The 19,788-nt window shown below is 43.4% G+C and overlaps 1 protein-coding gene across 1 annotated transcript in view; it reads right to left on the reverse strand.

Annotated features, from left to right (window-relative positions):
* cntln (centlein, centrosomal protein) overlaps positions 1-19,788 on the reverse strand; it is a 420,736-nt gene that overhangs the window by 21,924 nt on the left and 379,024 nt on the right. The window contains exon 26 of the mRNA XM_078215313.1: positions 14,664-14,741. Coding sequence (XP_078071439.1) covers positions 14,664-14,741 — 78 coding nt within the window. The remainder of the gene's footprint in view (positions 1-14,663; positions 14,742-19,788) is intronic.

The raw sequence follows: 19,788 nt of genomic DNA on the forward strand, positions 1-19,788 counted from the left end.
ATTGGAGTAAACTGAACACGAACTTCTGGAGATTATAGCAAATTACTATAGATGCTGGAATCTGAAACAAAAACAAAAAATGCTGAAAAATCTCTGCAGTCTGACAGCATCTGTGGAGAGAGAACTGAACCAACGTTTTGAGTCTGGATGGCCCTTTGTCAGAACCACCTTCTGGAGTCTGCAAATGCGCGGTTAAACATGGTTAAATCTCCGCTCTTTCTTCATATCCTTGCAATTTATCCTCCTTCAATTATTGTCCAATTCCGTTTTGAAGGCTACTCTTGATTCTGCACCGACCACCCTCAGGCTGTGCATTTCCTCAAGTTGCCTTTGGTTCTTTTGAGAATCACCTCAAATCTGTGCCCCCTGCTGTCAGCCCTTCAGCTACTGGGAACAGTTTCTCTTCATTTATTCGATAAAAAACCCTTTCATAATTATAAACACCTCAATCAAATATCCTCTTGATCTTCTTCTCTGTAAGGGAAACAAGCCCACCTTTTCTAGTCTACCCATGTAACTGTTATCCCTCATTCTGGAACCATCATAATAAATCTTCTGTACCCTCTCCAAAGTCTTCACATCATGGGTCTGATACAACATGTGCCTGTTATCTAGGACCTACTTGAGCTAGGCAAGCACACCGAGTACCTTCAATCAATCAGCCTGGTATACCAGACCCCAGTGACCCTAATTTCCAATGCAAAGTATTGTTAGCATAATGAACAGCAAGCTGACGACAAAATCCGAGCTCCGGCGTTTTCTGCCTCTCTTTTTACATTGACAGAGTAAGGAATAGAAACATAGAAGATAGGAACAAGAGAAGGCCATTTGACTGTTTGAGCCTGATCCGCCATTCACCATGATCATGGCTAATTGTCCAACTCAATAGCCTAATCCTGCTTTCTCCCCATAACCTTTGATCCCATTCGGCCCAAGTGCTATATCCAGCCGCCTCCTGAATACATTCAATGTTTTGGCATTAACTACTTCCTGTGGTAATGAATTCCACAGGCTCGCCACTCTTTGGGTGAAGAAATGTCTCTTCATCTCCGTCCTAAATGGTCTACCCTGTATCTTCAGACTGTGACCCCGGTTCTGGACACCTCCACCATCGGGAATGATGACAAAGTTTGAGATCTCTAACCTTTCTGTTCTGATTGTTGACATGATAGGTGGAGGGGCAGGTAGTATTGAGGAGGTGGGGAGGCTGCAGAAAGATTTAGACAGTTTAGGAGAGTGGTCCAAGAAGTGGCTGATGAAATTCAACGTGGGCAAGTGCGAGGTCGTACACTTTGGAAAAAAGAATAGAGGCATGGACTATTTTCTAAACGGTGACAAAATTCATAATGCTAAAGTGCAAAGGGACTTGGGAGTCCTAGTCCAGGATTCTCTAAAGGTAAACTTGCAGGTTGAGTCCGTAATTAAGAAAGCAAATGTAATGTTGTCATTTATCTCAAGAGGCTTGGAATACAAAAGCAGGGATGTACTTCTGAGGCTTTATAAAGCACTGGTTAGGCCCCATTTGGAGTACTGTGAGCAATTTTGGGCCCCACACCTCAGGAAGGACATACTGGCACTGGAGCGGGTCCAGCGGAGATTCACACGGATGATCCCAGGAATGGTAGGCCTGACATACGATGAACGTCTGAGGATCGTGGGATTATATTCATTGGAGTTTAGGAGGTTGAGGGGAGATCTGATAGAAACTTACAAGATAATGAACGGCTTAGATAGGATGGACGTAGGGAAGTTGTTTCCATTAACAGGGGAGACTAGGACGCGGGGGCACAGCCTTAGAATAAAAGGGAGTCACTTTAGAACAGAGATGAGGAGAAATTTCTTCAGCCAGAGAGTGGTGGGTCTGTGGAATTCATTGCCACAGAGGGCTGTGGAGGCCGAGACGTTGAGCGTCTTCAAGACAGAAATTGATAAATTCTTGATTTCTCGAGGAATTAAGGGCTATGGGGAGAGAGCGGGTAAATGGAGTTGAAATCAACCATGATTGAATGGTGGAGTGGACTCGATGGGCCGAATGGCCTTACTTCCGCTCCTATGTCTTATGGTCTTATGTAGCTGCTTTCCAGAACACAAACAAGTTTTCAACCAAGTTTAATAGTTTTTCAAGCTCCAACACAATTGTCTTGAGTATGAGTCCAGTTTAACTTAGATATTACTGCAGAAATGCATGACTGACTTTACCATAGATTTGAAATGATGTTAAAGATGCCAGTACAGTTCTCAGAAGTCTAATTCCTATTTGTAATAAGGCATGGGGTGGACATCTTGTTCAGATTTTCCCCGTGTGCAATCGTGTGTAAACGTTTAAGAGCGCAACTGGTGCTGTGCTACCTTCCAACTTGCCAGTAAAGAAAGATAGATCAGCGATTAGAAAATAAGGAGCATGACTTTTTAAATGTTATTGTGTTGTCATAGTGGAATAAGGTAGAAAATGATGGTGCAAAATGATCCAAAGGGACGCGATGCAGCACATTATGTCCAATAGCAGGAGCGGCAGTTCCCAATCTTCATAAAGACTGCTCCATTAAATTTCCTCCAGTCAATAATTAGGGTTCCACAAATAAACCAAGGCAATTAAATCAATACTGTTGGGCAATTACCTCAGAGATTTTGAACTCAGTGGCACAGAAAGACACTATATCTTAGACTGCATAATCAAACATACTAATGCAATTTCTATCAAGGTCTTGATTTACTTAAAATAATTGGAGAGGTAAAAGGAGATTGTTTTTCCTCAGAAGAGAGTGCTATTATGAGCTCAACAATGGATTATGCATTTTGGCTTCTGCCTTCTGAATTTCTCACGCTGCCTTTGCTGTTCTAACTACTTGAGAATAAATTTATTCTAATATAGAGATTATTTAAATAAAAAACACCCGTTATCAATATCTGTTAAAGGGCCACGGCAATCAGACTTGAATCTTTATTACACCACATGTACTGTAAAATGAAAGAGCAATCTATTTAGGGTCACTTTCTGAATCTCAACAAGTTGCCCAGAGCCACGCAAAGATTTCAGTTTAAATAGTGTAAAATAATTTTTCACTAGGTTCATGAATAAACATGCGCTGATTTTTATCATACTGTGAAGCCCACTTTTATTAACATCCTATATTAGAACACCTAATTTATTACATTTCTCCTCTAGCTAATGTGTTAATTTGTCCAGATACGTCAAGTTTAAAATGAACACATTTTTAGTTAATTTGTACACAGATGGTTGTTTTCACTACACTTCAGGCAAGACATTCCTCTACAAAATACCTGGAAACAAAATGTATTCTGACTCTAGTTCAAACCACGCTGCTCGATAACACTGCTCGCTCTCACACCCAGGACTCCAAAAAAAGGTTGTTGAAAACTAAAGGAATGCAATCAGGAACTCCATATTTTATTATCTTGATTAATACAAGGATTGAGATAATTTCAACAAATACCTGAAGCAAAGATGTTTTTCTGGATTCTTGAACTTGCGTCATTTGCACCATCTTAATGAAAAGACGAGACTAACTTAGCTGGGTCTGTGTTTCCTGGATTTAAAGATCTCGAGTTCAGATGCTGTTCACAAACTATTCAGCTTTGTTTGTACGCTATCTGATACAATCTGATTGACAAGTCACTATCCTCTAATCTAGGCCAATGTCGCTAACTTACACTAAGCACATCAGGGTTGATTTTAATGGTGAATAGGTTAGTTTCTCACCTGCCCATTGCAATTTTAACCACCTGGCCTCATTAACACGCTAACTGAGCGAGCAGGGAATGGCTGTTCTTGTGGAAATTGACTGGATTTTCTTTGGGGGCCCAGAAAAGCATTCCCAATCAATCTGAGCCCATAACAGAAAGTAAAATGACATCCCTTTCAGCGCCTCATCACATTCCGGTCCTCTTGCAAAGGGGTTAACAGCATAGAAACAGGCCATTCGGCCCAAAGTGTCCATGCTGACGTTTATGCTCCATTAGATCTTCCTCCCATCCCCTTTTCATCACTCCATAACAGCATAACTTTCTATTCCTTTCTGCCCCATGTGTTTATCTAGCTTCTCCTTGAATGAATTTATGATATTCACCTCCACCATTCCTTGTGGTTGAAAGTTCCACATTTTTACCGCTCACTCGGTGACACATTTTCCTTGAATTCCTGATTTCTTTTCAGTGATAACATTCACGGAAGGAACATTCAATGTGGATCAACGGGCTAATAATCAGCTCATAACTCCTTCCACCACCTCCCTTACTCTTCCCCAAAGGGTAATAAAACAGCATGGGTGTGAAGATACACTAATGACAAGTGATAACCTTATATTCATTGCCCCTAGTTTTGGACTCGGCCACAAGTGGAAACATTTTTTCTATGTCTTTAGAATTTGTTCCGCTGGGTGGGAAAAGACAGCAGCTTTGTCACTTTGGCCCATGTTAAAATGCCACTGGGATCCAACTGACATCATCAGGCCCTGATTAACTCAATTCAAGAACCCTGCTGGCTCTAGGTGGGTGTCTCTGTCACTCGCACAGAAGAGCAGGTTGAAATTGGATCCAGAGGGATCCAGGCGACCGCTAGTATCAGGGGCAACTACCCAACCCAAAGGCATTTTAACTGCCCACTAGCCCAGTTTCTACGATTGTGTAGGGGTTAAAATACCTTGCTGTGTTCACGACATGATTTCCTGTCCATCATATTCAAGCTTTAGGGGATCGCCTTTTGGCCTATGCTTACACAGTGCGCTTGGTTTAGACCAAAAATAAAATCGGCGTGTGATGCTCCACCCAAAACAGGCTTTTGCACCCTTTCTGCTGAAAACAGGCCCTGTCTGAGCTTCCAGACTGAAGCCTCCTAAATATTTTGTTGGAAAGCATAAGTACATACATATGTCTCGGAATATATATATATATATATATATGTCACATTAACTTCCATTTCTTCAACAACAACTTGCACCACCTTTAACATAGTTAAATGTCTTAAGTAATGTTTCTGGAGGCTGCATTTATCTGAGTTTCCCGACACAGGACATGCACAAGTCGGCCCCTTTAAGTTACAGCTCATGCACAGATGTGCAAAATAATTTGATAGTTTAAAGTTTATTTATTAGTGTCACAAGTAGGCTTACATTAACACTGCAATGAAGTTACTGTGAAAATCCCCTAGTCACCACACTCCAGCGCCTGTTCACGTGCACTGAAGGAGAATTTAGCACTGCCATTGCACCTAACCAGCATGTCTTTCGGAGCACCCGGAGGAAACCCACGCAGACACGGGGAGAATGTGCAAACTCCGCATAGAGAGTGACCCAGACTGGGAATCGAACACGGGTCCCTGGTGCTGTGAGGCAGCAGTGCTAACCACTGTGCCTCCGTGCCACCCAGCAATTTAAATGTGCTGTGCACTTAAATAAATTACCCACAACCGAAAAACATTTGAGGGAAAGCACATCACAGGCATGTCACTGGCATCAAAGGAAACATGATGCAGCCATGTAAGGAGATATCAGAGCAGCTGAGCAACTGCTATGTCAAAGTGGTGAGTTTCAGAAAGAGCCTTAAAAGAGGAAAGATTCAGGGAGGGAATTCACGATCTTAGGGCTCAGACAGTTGAAGGCACAGCCGCCAAGGGTGGAGTGATTAAAATGAGCGATGCTTCAGAGGCCAAGATTGGAGGAACGAAAGGGTCTTGAGGGGTTGTCGAGTTGGAGATTATTTAAATAGGGAGGTGATGGTGGGATTTGAAAACAAGGATGAGAATTATAAAATTGCTAGCTGGGTTATTTTTAGAGAAGGGATAGTTTGGACACAAACAAGTACATTGCCACACAATGAAAAGGCAGGGCAAACAAATCCAGAGCTTCCGGGATGAAGAGAGAGAGAGAGAGATTAAGATGAAGAAGAAAAAGTGCGCGTGTGTCAGGTGGAGACTACATCTGAGAGACAGGCTGAATACAGGGGGTTCAAAGGGGAAGTGATAAAAATATCAGAAGCAGAAAGAAGAGAGAATATGAAAAATGATTCTCAGCTACAGCTACAGAATCTTAAAACCAGCAAGCTTGGCACTGAGTCCATGCCAACTTTGGATCTTGCCGATTTTCATGTCAGATCAAGTGTCGGCTGGACCACTTGGGAGCACAGGAAAAGACAGGCACACAGAGCTGAGAACTTGTTGCCGTGCCAGCTCAGCAAGCTGATCAGTAATTTTACTCCTACAATAATAATAAAAATTCATGTATGGCAACTTGGAAAAGATGCCCAGTTTTTGGGCATTGCCTGTTTCCAGATAATCAGATTTGAGACACTACAGCTGTAATGTCAAAGGGAATCCGAAAGTTCTCTGCAGGCATATAAACAGTAAAAGGGGAATGATACATGGAGGCAGAGGGCAAGGCTGAGATAGTCAATGAATACTTTGCATCTGTCTTTACCAAGAAAGAAGCTGTTGTGCAGTACATGGTGAAACTAGGCATTGAAGGTTTTAAAATTGACAAGGAGGAGATATTGGATAGCTGTTTGTACTTAAAGTTGACAAGGCATCAGGAACAGATGAGATGCAACTGAGAGAGGTGAGAATGGAAATTGCAGAGGAAGTGGCTATAATTTTCCAATCTTCCTTCGACTCAGAGGTGGTGCCAGAGGACTGGAGAATCGCAAAAATTATACCCTTGTTCAAAAAAAGGTGTAAAGACGAGCGCAGCAAACACAGGCCAGTCAGTTAAACTTCGGAGCGGGAAGCTTCTGAAAATGAAAATTCAGGGAAACAAAATACACGTCATTTGGGCAAATGTGAGTCAATGAAGGAAAACCAGCATGGATCTTTTAATGGCAAATTGTGATTAATGAACTTGCTGGAATTTTTTTGATGAGGCAACACAGAGGGTCGATGAGGACAATGTCCTTGACGAGGACTTAGACATAGACTTCCATTTGGCATTTGATAAAATTGCTGAACAACTAAGGGGAGGTGATGGCCTAGTGGTATTATCACTAGACTATTGATCTAGAAACTCAGCTAATGTTCTGGGGACCCAAGTTCAAATCCTGCCACGGCAGATGGTGGAATTTGAATTCAATAAAATATATCTGGAATTAAGATGAGCTATGAAGTGGAGATGCTGGCGTTGGACTGGGGTAAGCACAGTAAGAAGTCTCACAACACCAGGTTAAAGTCCAACAGGTTTATTTGGTAGCACAAGCCACAAGCTTTCAGAGCGCTGTTCCTTCATCAGGTGAGTGGGAGTTTGCAGCTGTCGCTGCAGGAAAGGATGTCCCGAGGCATGGTACATTGGGGAGACCATGCAGACGCTACGACAATGAATGAATGAACAATCACCAGGCAAGAGTGTTCTCTTCCTGTTGGGGAAGACTTCAGCAGTCACAGGCATTCAGCCTCTGATCTTCGGGTAAGCGTTCTCCAAGGCGGCCTTCACGACACATGACAATGCAGAATCGCTGAGCAGAAACTGATAGCCAAGTTCCGCACACATGAAGACGGCCTCAACCGGGATCTTGGGTTCATGTCACACTATCTGTAACCCCCACGACTTGCCTGGGCTTGCAAAATCTCACTAACTGTCCTGGCTGGAGACAATACACATCTCTTTAACCTGTGCTTAACCCTCTCTCCACTCACATTGTCCGTACCTTTAAGTCTTGATTACCTGTAAAGACTCGCATTCCAACCATTATTTGGAAAATTGAGTTTGTGTCTTTATATTCCCTGCTTGTGAACACAACTCCTCACTCACCTGATGAAGGGGCAGCGCTCTGAAAATTTGTGGCTTGCGCTACCAAATAAACCTGTTGGACTTTAACCTGGTGTTGTGAGACTTCTTACTGTGATTAAGATGAGCTGCCAGAGGTAGTAGTAGAGGCAGGTACAATTTTGCCTTTTAAAAAGCATTTAGACAGTTACATGGGTAAGATGGGTATAGAGGGATATGGACCAAATGTGGGCAATTGGAATTAGCTTAATGTAAAAACTGGGCGGCATGGACATGTTGGGCCATAGTGCCTGTTTCCATGCTGTAAACCTCTATGGTTCTATGACTACTGATGACCATGAAACCATTGCCGATTGTCGGAAAAACCCATCTGGTTCACTAATGTCCTTTAGGGAAGGAAATCTGGAATTTTGGGTAAAGAAGGTGAGCATAGATTTGGATAAAAGCAAATTACTACGGATGCTGGAATCTGAAGCCAAAAGAGAAAATGCTAGAAAATCTCAGCAGGTCTGGCAGCATCTGTAAGGAGAGAAAAGAGCTGCCTTTCGAGTCCAGATGGCCCTTTGTCAAAGCCTTTGTCAGAGCATAGATTTGGAAACTGACACCATGTTAGAGGACATGGGAGATGGGGCAGTTCTTCTTCATGTTTAGGCAGGAAACAATGGGGGGGGGAGGGGGGGTGGAATTCTCTGGCTTCCCCACAGTGTGTTTCTCGTGGCGGGAGGCACCGCTGTCAATGGGATTTCTCAGTGACTGCACCTCATGCTGCCGGGAAACCCATGGCGGGGGTGTGCCATTGATCCTGCCGACAAACAGCCGGAGAACTCCGGCCAATATATTATTTAAAATGCAATGTAAAATAATCAGGATTTAAAGTATGTGTTTGAAAAGCTTTATGGAAATGCACCACCACATTCCATAGACAACTTGAGTTTGGAGTTCTGACATTATAAGAACATAAGAACATAAGAAATAGGAACAGGAGTAGGCCATCTAGCCCCTCGAGCCTGCCCCGCCATTCAATAAGATCATGGCTGATCTGATGTGGATCAGTACCACTTACCCGCCTGATCCCCATAACCCTTATAAATCAAGGTTGGAGTTCAAGCCATGAATTTCAGCCAGTGGTGGAATTGGAATAAAATTTAAAGACACTGACAGAGGCTCAATATATATTGTGCCCTCTACTGGATTCCACATTCATAGTCTGTGGCGAGGTTTTATAAAAATGTGGAGTGCACACACAGGCTCTACTACTACCTACATAATGCAACATCAATGTGTTTGTTGGTAATTGTGAAGATAATCTCATGTTATAAAACACTAAAGCAGCAGTGTGCTGAAATGCATAAAGACAGACTTCATTCACCTCATTGATAATGTCCCTCCCAAAACCTCAGAAAGTCAACATTTGATAAAAGAAATCTTGCACCATTTTAGCTCAATCCAACTTCAGACCTTATTCACATCAAGAGACTAATACGATGGACAAATTGGAATAACCAAATGTCAATTGATTGTCCTTAATCACTTGTGACAGACCCAGTATTCCTGAAGACGGTATGTTAATAAAGAAAAAAAACTTGGAAACTGATAAGAGAAAAGAAACGCAGAGGTCACACGAGGATCCTCTGTGGATTTGCCTGTGATTCAAGATAGTCTCAGTCTTGTCATCAAGTGTGCAGCTTTCCACCCAGCACGGAAATATCAATAGGAATATGTTTGAGAGGTCTCTAGTGGACATTTTTTCATTCTTTCTGCATCGACAGGATTCCAAATCAATATTCAGTTCCCACTAACAAGCCGTGCACAGTCTCTGTAGAAAATATTGCGCAGAATACAGGAAGACATGGTAATAAACAGCTGTCCAGCTGTGAGGAAAACATGAATTGACTGCAAGTGAATCCCTCAGAAAAGGTCACAAAGCTATGAACCACTCTTCAGGTGTTCTAATTTATTGCAGAATATAAACAACTAATAATATTGTGATACTGCAGCTATCTCATTACTGAACATATTTTATATTGGCTTGCTAGAGGGGCAGCCATTTTTATTGATAAAATTATGATGCTGAGAACAGCCACCTCTTACCCTTCCCTGTTTAAAACTTATATTTAAGAATGCATTGGAAAGAATGATACGTGCACACGTGAGATAATTGCAGCATTATTCTATAACACAAGCAGCAATTTGCATTCATGTAGCACCTTGACATTGCTGACGCCTTTACAAAGGAAATAGGCTAAACATGGAATGGGCGAGATTGTGGGAGACTGATCATGCAATTATACACATAGATTTTAAAGAACTTGCTAAAGGATGGCATAATGGATTTTTGAGATTGTTCAACAAAACTCTAAATAGTGACACAGAATAACAGCAGAGAATGAGGAGTAATGCAGATACCATGGGGGGCAATAAGGGAAATTGTAATGGATGACGAAAAACTCAAGCCAAAACATTTTGATGAACTAAGATTGGGAATGGGTGGAGGAGGGGAGACAGAGGGTGAGGGGAGATGGGGGGATTGTTACAATTTCCCAAGAGACTGTTAGTGTTTAGAAATAGAATTGAAACTTCCAGTTGATAGCTTAAAGCATGACAAGATTTTGTGGTTTAAGACTCTTGCTGTAACAAACAGACTAAAACCCTGTTAAATAAACACTTATTTTTATAGACAACTTGTACTTTAAACTTTCCAACTTTATGGTTATACTTCACATTGTCTCTCAAGTTCTCTATGAACGGTACGCTTTGTCCGTATCACATGCAAGAAACAATACTTTTCACTGTATACTAATACATGTGACAATAATAAATCAAATTAAATCAAAACAAAATCAATTTTCCCAAACTCAGTCCAAAGTCATTCTTAGCTTCCAAGTGTTTACCTCTGTTCTTTTCCTTTGGCAGCCTGGTAACTTTTAATTTAGAACTGACTTACAGAATGCGAGTTTTTCCTGGTGGTTCCCCCTCCAGAGCAAGCTTGACAAAGCCCCTTGTCAAATCTTCATGAATTTGGTCTTTTGAATCTGAGTGTGAGCTCACACCCACATTCCTGTACAATGAACCATAAAGATTAATGGCCCCTAGAATCCCTCTCTTCCAGATCCTGGCAGACTGCTTGGGTGAGATTCCCCGGCCTCCCAGCCACATGTTTACCGCTGGCGGGAGGTGGCATGTTATAGATTTAGCTCAGTTTACTGGACAGCTGGTTAGTGATGCAGAGCGACACCAACAGGGTTGAGGTGTGGTGATCCTCAGGTTAAATCACCACCAGTCAGTTCTCACCCTCAAAGAGGAGAGCAGCCTATGGTCATCTCGGAGTATGGTGACTTTACCTTTTTACTAGATTGATACCTGGAATGAGTGGGATGTTTTATGTGAGAAGGTTGTACAGACTGGGCTTGTTTCCTTTGGAGTTTAGAAAACTGAGGGATGACTTGATTGAGGTATGTGAAATCTTGAACGGTTTCAACAAGGTGGACATAGAAAGGATGTTTCCTCTTGTGGGTAAGTCCAGAGGCCAGGAGGCACTGTTTTAAAATTAGGGTCATCCTTTTTGAACAGAGATGAGGAGAATCTTTTTCTCTCAGAAGGCTGTGCAACTTTGGAACATTTTACTTTAGAAGGTGGTGGAGGTGCGGGTCATTGAACATTTTTTAAAGGTGGAGCTAGATAGATTCTTGTTCGGCAGGGAACCAGAGGTTATCAGGGGTAGATTGGCATGTGGAATTTGAAAACAAATTCAAATTCAGATTCAGCCGTGATCTTACGGGAAGCTCAAGGGGCCAAACGGCCTACTTTTGCTCCTATTTTGTATTTTCATATGTACGTGGGCCTTGTATCCAGGTAAAAATACTGATTCACTATCCTTGAGACCCAACTCTATTTTATCTTCAAAGTAAGCAGGCAGTTTAAAGCATAACTGCTTACAAACCAACATTCTCAACAACGTGCTGGGACTTTGTAGACTAATAGTCTAACCACTGTAAACGCAGATGGTTCTGCCATTGTCTCCATGTGCACCATCTTTACATTACACCATCTTTACAGAATTCAATCCGGGTTTGTTGTCAGGCAGGTCTCAGAACAGATGACATGACTTCCTTCGTTAGTCCAAAACATAATTTCATAAACCTCATATTTATAATAGGATGGAGATCATTTGGAAAATTAACAGTTAAGGTCATGCTTGGGGGATAGGGAACTATGCTACAGTGAAGTAAAATGACTGTTTTGGTGACAGATTGGATCTGGAGTAAGGTCAGCTCAGGTTCAAGTTAATCTTAAAGACTACACATGATTTGGTCAATTCGTACAGCAGAAGGGAGGTTGATGGGATTGGAGCAGTAGCTGTAAAGACAGCAGTGAGGTCTTAGACATACAGTTAGAACAATGAATCAATGAATCATAAATATACAAATCTTGGTTTCCAAAGATTCCCTGGAGGTGGCTAATAAGGCAAAAACAATTTCAATAGCTATTTCATTCATTAATTGCCGGCATCAAGGTCTGGATCTGAGCCCTTGGCTTCCTTCAATATGTCCATCAGCTCCTTATTAATTTACCTTTCTCTTAGAATCTCTTGTACTTCTGCTGGAAATTACATCCCACTACTCAGACATTTGTTGAAGGATTCCTCCATGAATAGGGACATAAGGGGCGGAATTCTCCCCAAAGAATTCTAAGCGTCGAATTTGCATGAAAACTGGAGTAATTCATGTTGATTTTTTCAGTGGGAGTTCAAAGAATCTCCTACACTCTGTGCACTGCATAGGCCACTAGTGTGAATATCATTACATTTCAGGGGGTGGGGCCTATCCCCGCTGGAGAGGCTGAAATCAGCGCGCTGAACGGGCCACTGTGAATGTGTTGATCTGTCAGTGCCGAGATCAGCGCATGTGCAGTGGCCCGCGCTGATGGCCTCCCGGTTGCTGGCCAGCCCGATCGCTGGCCAGCCCCGTGACCCCCACAAAACTGCCTTTCCGTCCCCCATGGCCCGATCGCTTATCCCCAACCATTCCCGGGCCCAGTCCCAAGCCACCCCCTCCCCCCGCAGTGCTGAACCCTCAGCAGGCTGCCTCACCCCCCCACCCCGCCCTGATCGCTCGCCTCCCTACTTCTTCTACTGATTCCGACTGCAGGGTGGCAGCGGGACCCCCCCACCCTCACCGATCGCCTTACCAGGACCTGCCCCATCAGGCCCCACCCCTTTGGCACTGTCTCATGCCCGATGGACAGTGCCAAGGTGCCCCTGGGCATTGGTACTTTGCCCCTTGGACAATGCCACAGGGCCCAGGCTGGCTCTGCCAGGGGTGCCAGTGCCCAGGAGGCACCCCCCGCCGTCCAACCCTCAGGGGGCCCCGATTGCCCCCCCCCCTTCACTCCAGCGGGGTCGGGCCGCTAGTGCCCCGTTAGTGGGGAGCTAGTGTAATCCCCGCTGGAGTGAAACTTACTGGTGGGGTGGGAGAGGCCAGCGGACACAAAACTAAATTTTCTTTAAATATTTTCTGCATCTCCCTGCCAATTTCCGGTGCGGAGCAGATGCCGCTGGAAATCTGGCGCTGGGAGACGCAAGCGGGGCACAAACACTCGTGCAAACCCCGCGAATCGGCCGCTGTGGGATTCTCCCGCATGGGAGAATCGTGGCCAAGGTATTTATTTAAAGCACTTACTATTCCTTGATCAGGAGATCTTCCAGAACCACAATGTTGGTCTGATTATTCAAATATATTTATATTTACAGTCTGTTTTATAAGCCTCTAATCACTCCACCCCATTGATGTCGTTGTTTAAATCCTCTCCATGCTCGATTTATTCTCAGCAAGGGAGGGGAGGGAGAGGGAGTGGGAGAGAAAATGAAAGAGAGGGAGAGATGTAAAAACAAAAAGGCCATTGTGATCTGAATGGTACCACAGATGCTGTAATATTCCACATATAATTGTCTCTATCCAGTGCTGTATATGCATCTTCACAGTATTATTGCCTCTAATAGCCAAGCACTTCTATACCTCCCCACTGCCCAAAGAAAATGAATAAAATGACCTCTGCAATGTTCCACTGAAATTGCTGGGCCACTTCTGAAGTGATTCTGCATTTGTGCATCAGGATCTCATGTGCTGTGGAATGGAACAAAAACAGCAGCACAAACACAAGGTTTCAAAAGCACATCATTCACAACTTGCATTTCTAGTTGCCTTCCTATCCCCGATGGCAGGGAAAGATCTGTACAGATCAATGAATGTAAAACCACTTGGCTAGCCTGTGGTGAGCTGCGCTGCTCTGAAACACATGACTACCTTTGCCTCTGCATTCAATTCTCTATCTGTTGCCACTGGGGATAGGCCTGCTTCTAGAGCTTTCTGCGTGGACCATTGTTTTTGATGCAATAGACCTTTTGGAAGTAACAGCCTTGCCTTGTTTAATTTACCTTGCCATCGCACAGATCCACTATTTTATTCTTATTCCCATGCGGATTTGGCATTCTGAGAGCAAGTACCAATGATGAAATCTATGTTATAACGTCATAAAATGTGGTTTCAATTTAGATAAATAATTCACATCTTCTTCAGCTTCGAATTGGTTACATCAGTGAAATGATCACTGTGTTAAAGTATTAGTTTAAGTAAATATGGCATAAAAGCTATTTTATGTTAAAACAATAAAACTCACTGCAGATCGGTAAATTCAAAAGCTGAACTGAGAAATGGAACTGAAGTAATTTTCCAAGTAAAGTAAAAGCATAGGAGTAATTTATAAACTACTTTTATGTCTAAATAATTACCAATGACTTACCATTTGAATTTCTACAATAACTATTTTAATGTATTTGTCTTTTTTTGCACAATGAACCTGTGAGGCTTAGTTGCTTCTTACTATATTTAGGCTACACTAAACTACAAAATATTATTAACACACAAGATATCTCAATACCTGGTCTTCCAGAATCCTCTGTATTTCAGTCAGCCAGTTCTGATCTTTCTGTAAAGCCTTATTACTTTTTTCTGCTTCCTACAGGTGAATAAAAGATGACATGATGTTAAGATGCTCCTTGTACTTTATTAAGATTAGTCTTATTTGTTTAATTCATAGTTAAACAGAATTACATAATCCACATCACAAAAATAAGTAATTTAGCCCAGCGGATTTATACTGCACAAGTCCCCTGCCATTCCATCTACCCAATTTCAGCCCTGTCTCCCGCATACTCAGCTACCTTCCATTTGAATCTAAGCTATTTGCCTCAACCATTCCCTGCGGGAGCAAGCTCTACATTCTAACCACTCTCAGTAAAGAAATTTCTCCTTAATTCCTGACTGGATTTATTAGTAACTATCCTGAATTTATCTTTTGCAAGGCTGCAGTGCAGGAGATCAGGTAGGTCCAGTGCTATCTCACTTGCAGGATTCTTTCTGAGGCCTGGGAAACCTGGCTGACATGAATTAAGAATTTGGCAGCTCTTAAAAATAAAGGTAGATATCTTCATTATGATAGCTAAATAACCAAGCTGATTGGTGCCTTGCCTCCATTCATTCTGGAAAATAGCCAGTTGCGTTCTCATTTCAGATTATCTGCAGTTTAACACAGAACCATAGAAACTAGAAGCAGGAGTAGGCTATTTGGCCCCCTGCTCCGCCATTCATTACAGCGGCACGGTAGCACAGTGGTTAGCACTGCTGCTTCACAGCTCCAGGGACTTGGGTTCGATTCCCGGCTTGGGTCACTGTCTGTGTGGGGTTTGCACATTCTCCTCGTGTCTGCGTGGGTTTCCTCCGGGTGCTCCGGTTTCCTCCCACAGTCCAAAGATGTGCAGGTTAGGTTGATTGGCCATGTTAAAATTGCCCCTTGGTGTCTTGAGATGCATAGGTTAGAGGGATTAGTGGGTAAAATATGTAGGGATATGGGGGTAGGACCTGGGTGGGATTGTAGTCGGTGCAGACTCGATGGGCCAAATGGCCTCTTTCTGTACTGTAGGGTTTCTATGATTTCTATGATCATGGCTGTTCATCGAATTCAATATCCTGATCCCCCCTTCCCCCCATTTCCCTCGATCCCTTTAGCCCCAAGTGCTATATCTAATTCCTTCTTGAAATCAGACAACATTTTGGCCTCAACTACTTTCTGTGGAAGTGAATTCCACACATTCACCACCCTCTGGGTGAAGAAATTTCTCCTCACCTCAGTCCTCAAAATCCTCAAACAATGACCCCCTAGTTCTGAACTCCCCCAGCACTGGGAACATTCTGAATCTACCCTGTCTAATCCTGCTGGAATTTAATAAGTTTCTGTGAGATCCCCTCTCACTCTTCTAAATTCCAATAAATACAATCCTAACTGACTTTGTCTCTCTTCATAGGACAGACTAGCCATCCCAGGAATCAGCTTGGTAAACCTTCACTGCACTCCCTCTTGGGCGGCACGGTGGCTCAGTGGTTCGCACTGCTGCCTCACAGCACCAGGGATCCGGGTTCGATTCCCGGCTTGGGTCACTGTCTGTGTGGAGTTTGCATGTTCTCCCCGTGTCTGTGTGGGTTTCCTCTGGGTGCCTCGACTTCCTCCTGTGCCTGTAAAGAGGAAGGATAGGAAAGGTAGGATTCAAGAGCTGTGGATAACCAGTGAAATTGTGGGTCTAATCAAAAAGAAAAAAGAGGCATCCATAAGGTCCAGGCAGCTAAAAACAGATGGAGCACTGGAGGAATACAGAGAAAGTAGAGAAGAACTCAAACAGGGAGTTAGAAGGGCAAAAAGGGGTCACGAAATGTCCTTGGCAGACAGGATTAAGGAGAATCCTAAAGCATTTTATACATACGTTAGGAACAAGAGGGTTGTTAGGGAAAGAATCGGACCTCTCAGGGACAAAGGAGGGGAATTATGCTTAGAACCAAAGGAAGTAGGTGAGATCCTAAACGAATACTTTGCATCAGTATTCACAAAGGAGAGGGACATGTTGACTGGTAGCGTCTCAGAGAGATGTTGACCCGTTAGAAAAAATCTCAATTACAAGGGAGGAAGTGTTAGGTTTTTTAGGAAATATTAAGACAGACAAATCCCCAGGGCCGGATGGCATCTATCCTAGACTCCTCAGGGAGGCAAGAGATGAAATTGCTGGGCCTCTAACAGAAATCTTTGTCTCTTCACTGGACACAGGTGAGGTCCCAGAGGATTGGAGGATAGCAAATGTGGTCCCGTTATTTAAGAAGGGTAGCAAGGATAACCCGGGTAATTATAGGCCGGTGAGCTTGACGTCCATGGCAGGGAAATTGTTGGAGAAGATTCTTAGAGATAGGATATATGCGCATTTAGAACTTTTTCCGGTTGGAGGTCTATGACTAGTGGTGTTCCACAGGGCTCTGTACTGGGACCTCTGCTGTTTGTGATATATATAAATGATTTGGAGGAAGATGTAGCTGGTGTGATCAGTAAGTTTGCGGACGATACGAAGATTGCTGGAGTTGCGGATAGTGATGAACATTGTCAAAGAATACAGCAGGATATAGATAGGCTGGAACATTGGGCGAAGAAATGGCAGATGGAATTTAATCCAGATAAATGCGAGGTGATGCATTTCGGTAGATCTAATGTAAGGGGGAGCTACATAATAAACGGTAGAACCATCAGGAGTACAGACACACAGAGGGACCTGGGTGTACAAGTCCACAGATCCTTAAAGGTGGCTGCACAGGTGGAGAGGGTGGTGAAGAAGGCATATGGCATGCTTGCCTTTATTGGACGGGGCATAGAATATAAAAGTTGGCATATGATGTTGCGGCAGTATAGAACGTTGGTTAGGCCACATTTGGAATACTGCGTCCAGTTCTGGTCGCCACACTACCAGAAGGATGTGGAGGCTTTGGAGAGAGTACAGAAAAGGTTTACCAGGATGTTGCCTGGTATGGAGGGTCTTAGCTATGAGGAGAGATTGGGTAAATTGGGGATGTTCTCCCTGGAAAGACGGAGGATGAGGGGCGACCTAATAGAGGTGTATAAAATTATGAAGGGCATAGATAGGGTGAACAGTGGGAAGCATTTTCCCAGGTTGGAGGTGACGAACACAAGGGGTCACAGATTCAAGGTGTGGGGGGCAAGGTTCAACATAGATGTCAGGGGGACGTATTTTACACAGAGGGTGGTGGGGGCCTGGAACGCACTCCCAAGCAAGGTGATTGAGGCGGACATGCTGGGATCGTTTAAGACTTATCTAGATAGCCACATGAACAGACGGGAAATAGAGGGATACAAACGAATGGTCTAGTTGGGCACATGAGCGGCGCAGGCTTGGAGGGCCGAAGGGCCTGTTCATGTGCTGTATTGTTCTTTGTTCTCCCACAGTCTGAAAGATGTGCTGTTTAGGTGCATTGGCCATGCTAAGTTCTCCCTCAGTGTACCCGAACAGGTGCTGGAGTGTGGCAACGTGGGGATCTTCACAGTAACTTCATTTCAGTGTTAATGTAAGCCTACTTGTGACACTAATATATAAAAACTAAAAAAAAATTCTATAGCATGCTTCCTCAGACCAAAACTACACAACAATCCAGGTGTGGCCTCACCAACGCCCTCTACGATTGCAGCAAAACATCTCTATCCCTTTACTCTAATTCTCTCACTATGAAGGCCAACATTTGCCTGTTTTACTGCCTGCTGTATCTGCGTGCTTACTTTCAGCGACTGATGCACGAGGACACCAGGTCTCACTAAGTATCCACCTCTCTCAATTTACGCCCATTCAAATGATGATCTGCTTTCCTATTTTTGCTACCAAAGTGGATAATCTCACATTTATCTCCATTATACTACCTCTGCCATGTATATGCCCACTCACCCTGTTCAAATAATGCTGAAGCATCTCTGCATCCTCTGCTTATATAACGCTAACATTCCTGCTATTGGAAGTCAAGGTTCAGCCCCTACTCTCCACATCTACCCTGTCCAATCCATTCCTAATTTTCAAGACCTCTATCAGGTCACTTCTAAATCTTCTCTTTTCTAAAGGGAGCTGCCGCAACATTTTCAATCTTTCCTAATACAGTAGCTGTAATATCTCAATTCTGATATCATCTTGTCAAGGATTTTATGTAGAAAATAATGAAAGATGAATTACTCACTTGAAAACCTGAAATTATATTACAATAAAAAAGTCACAACAGGAAATGAAAATGTGCTCACATTAAGCCGACTGCTGCACGATCAAGATTATTGCTTAGTATATTACAGGATTATTTCCGAAGTGTAAAAGGTTTGGTGTGCCGTTTTATAGATGACTGGTTACAAAAAAGGATTTTTTTCTCTTTTTCTGTCTTAGATCTCACTGTGGGACAGATGGTCAAGAATGCTTATGCATTCATAATGCTCCATCTGCTTTTCACAGAGCAAAGGGAACCCAGAGCTCTACCAGGTACACCTCAAGAACACTACTTACCACAGCACAAACATAATCAGCATTGCAGTCAGGTACAATCAGATGAACACGCTCGTGAAGAAAATCCCAAGATTGACGAAAGGAACCGGGTGAGACACAATCATAGAAATCATAGAAACCCTACGGTACAGAGAGAGGCCATTCGGCCCATCGAGTCTGCACCGACCACAATCCCACCCAGACCCTACCCCCATATCCCTACATATTTGACCCGCTAATCCCTCTAATCTACGCATCCCAGGACACTAAGGGGCAATTTTAGCATGGCCAATCAACCTAACCCACACATCTTTGGACTGTGGGAGGAAACTGGAGCACCCGGAGGAAACCCACGCAGACACGAGGAGAATGTGCAAACTCCACACAGACAGTGACCCAAGCCGGGAATCGAATCCAGGTCCCTGGAGCTGTGAAGCAGCAGTGCTAACCACTGTGCTACCGTGCCGCTGTCAAAGTCTTATTGATGAGATATTGGCTATTGATGAAGAGCCAGCGAGGCGAGTAACCAGGCAGAGGAACAATGATCTATGTGGGTGCATATGTAACAGTGGAAGGTGGTAAGGTTAGAGAGAACTTCAAACTGCCAGCCAGCACATGACAATACTCGGAGAATGGTTATAACCAGGTGAGGACTGGCTCTCC

Source organism: Mustelus asterias, chromosome 6, assembly GCF_964213995.1.
Source record: "Mustelus asterias chromosome 6, sMusAst1.hap1.1, whole genome shotgun sequence".
In the NCBI taxonomy this organism is placed as follows: Eukaryota; Metazoa; Chordata; class Chondrichthyes; order Carcharhiniformes; family Triakidae; genus Mustelus; species Mustelus asterias.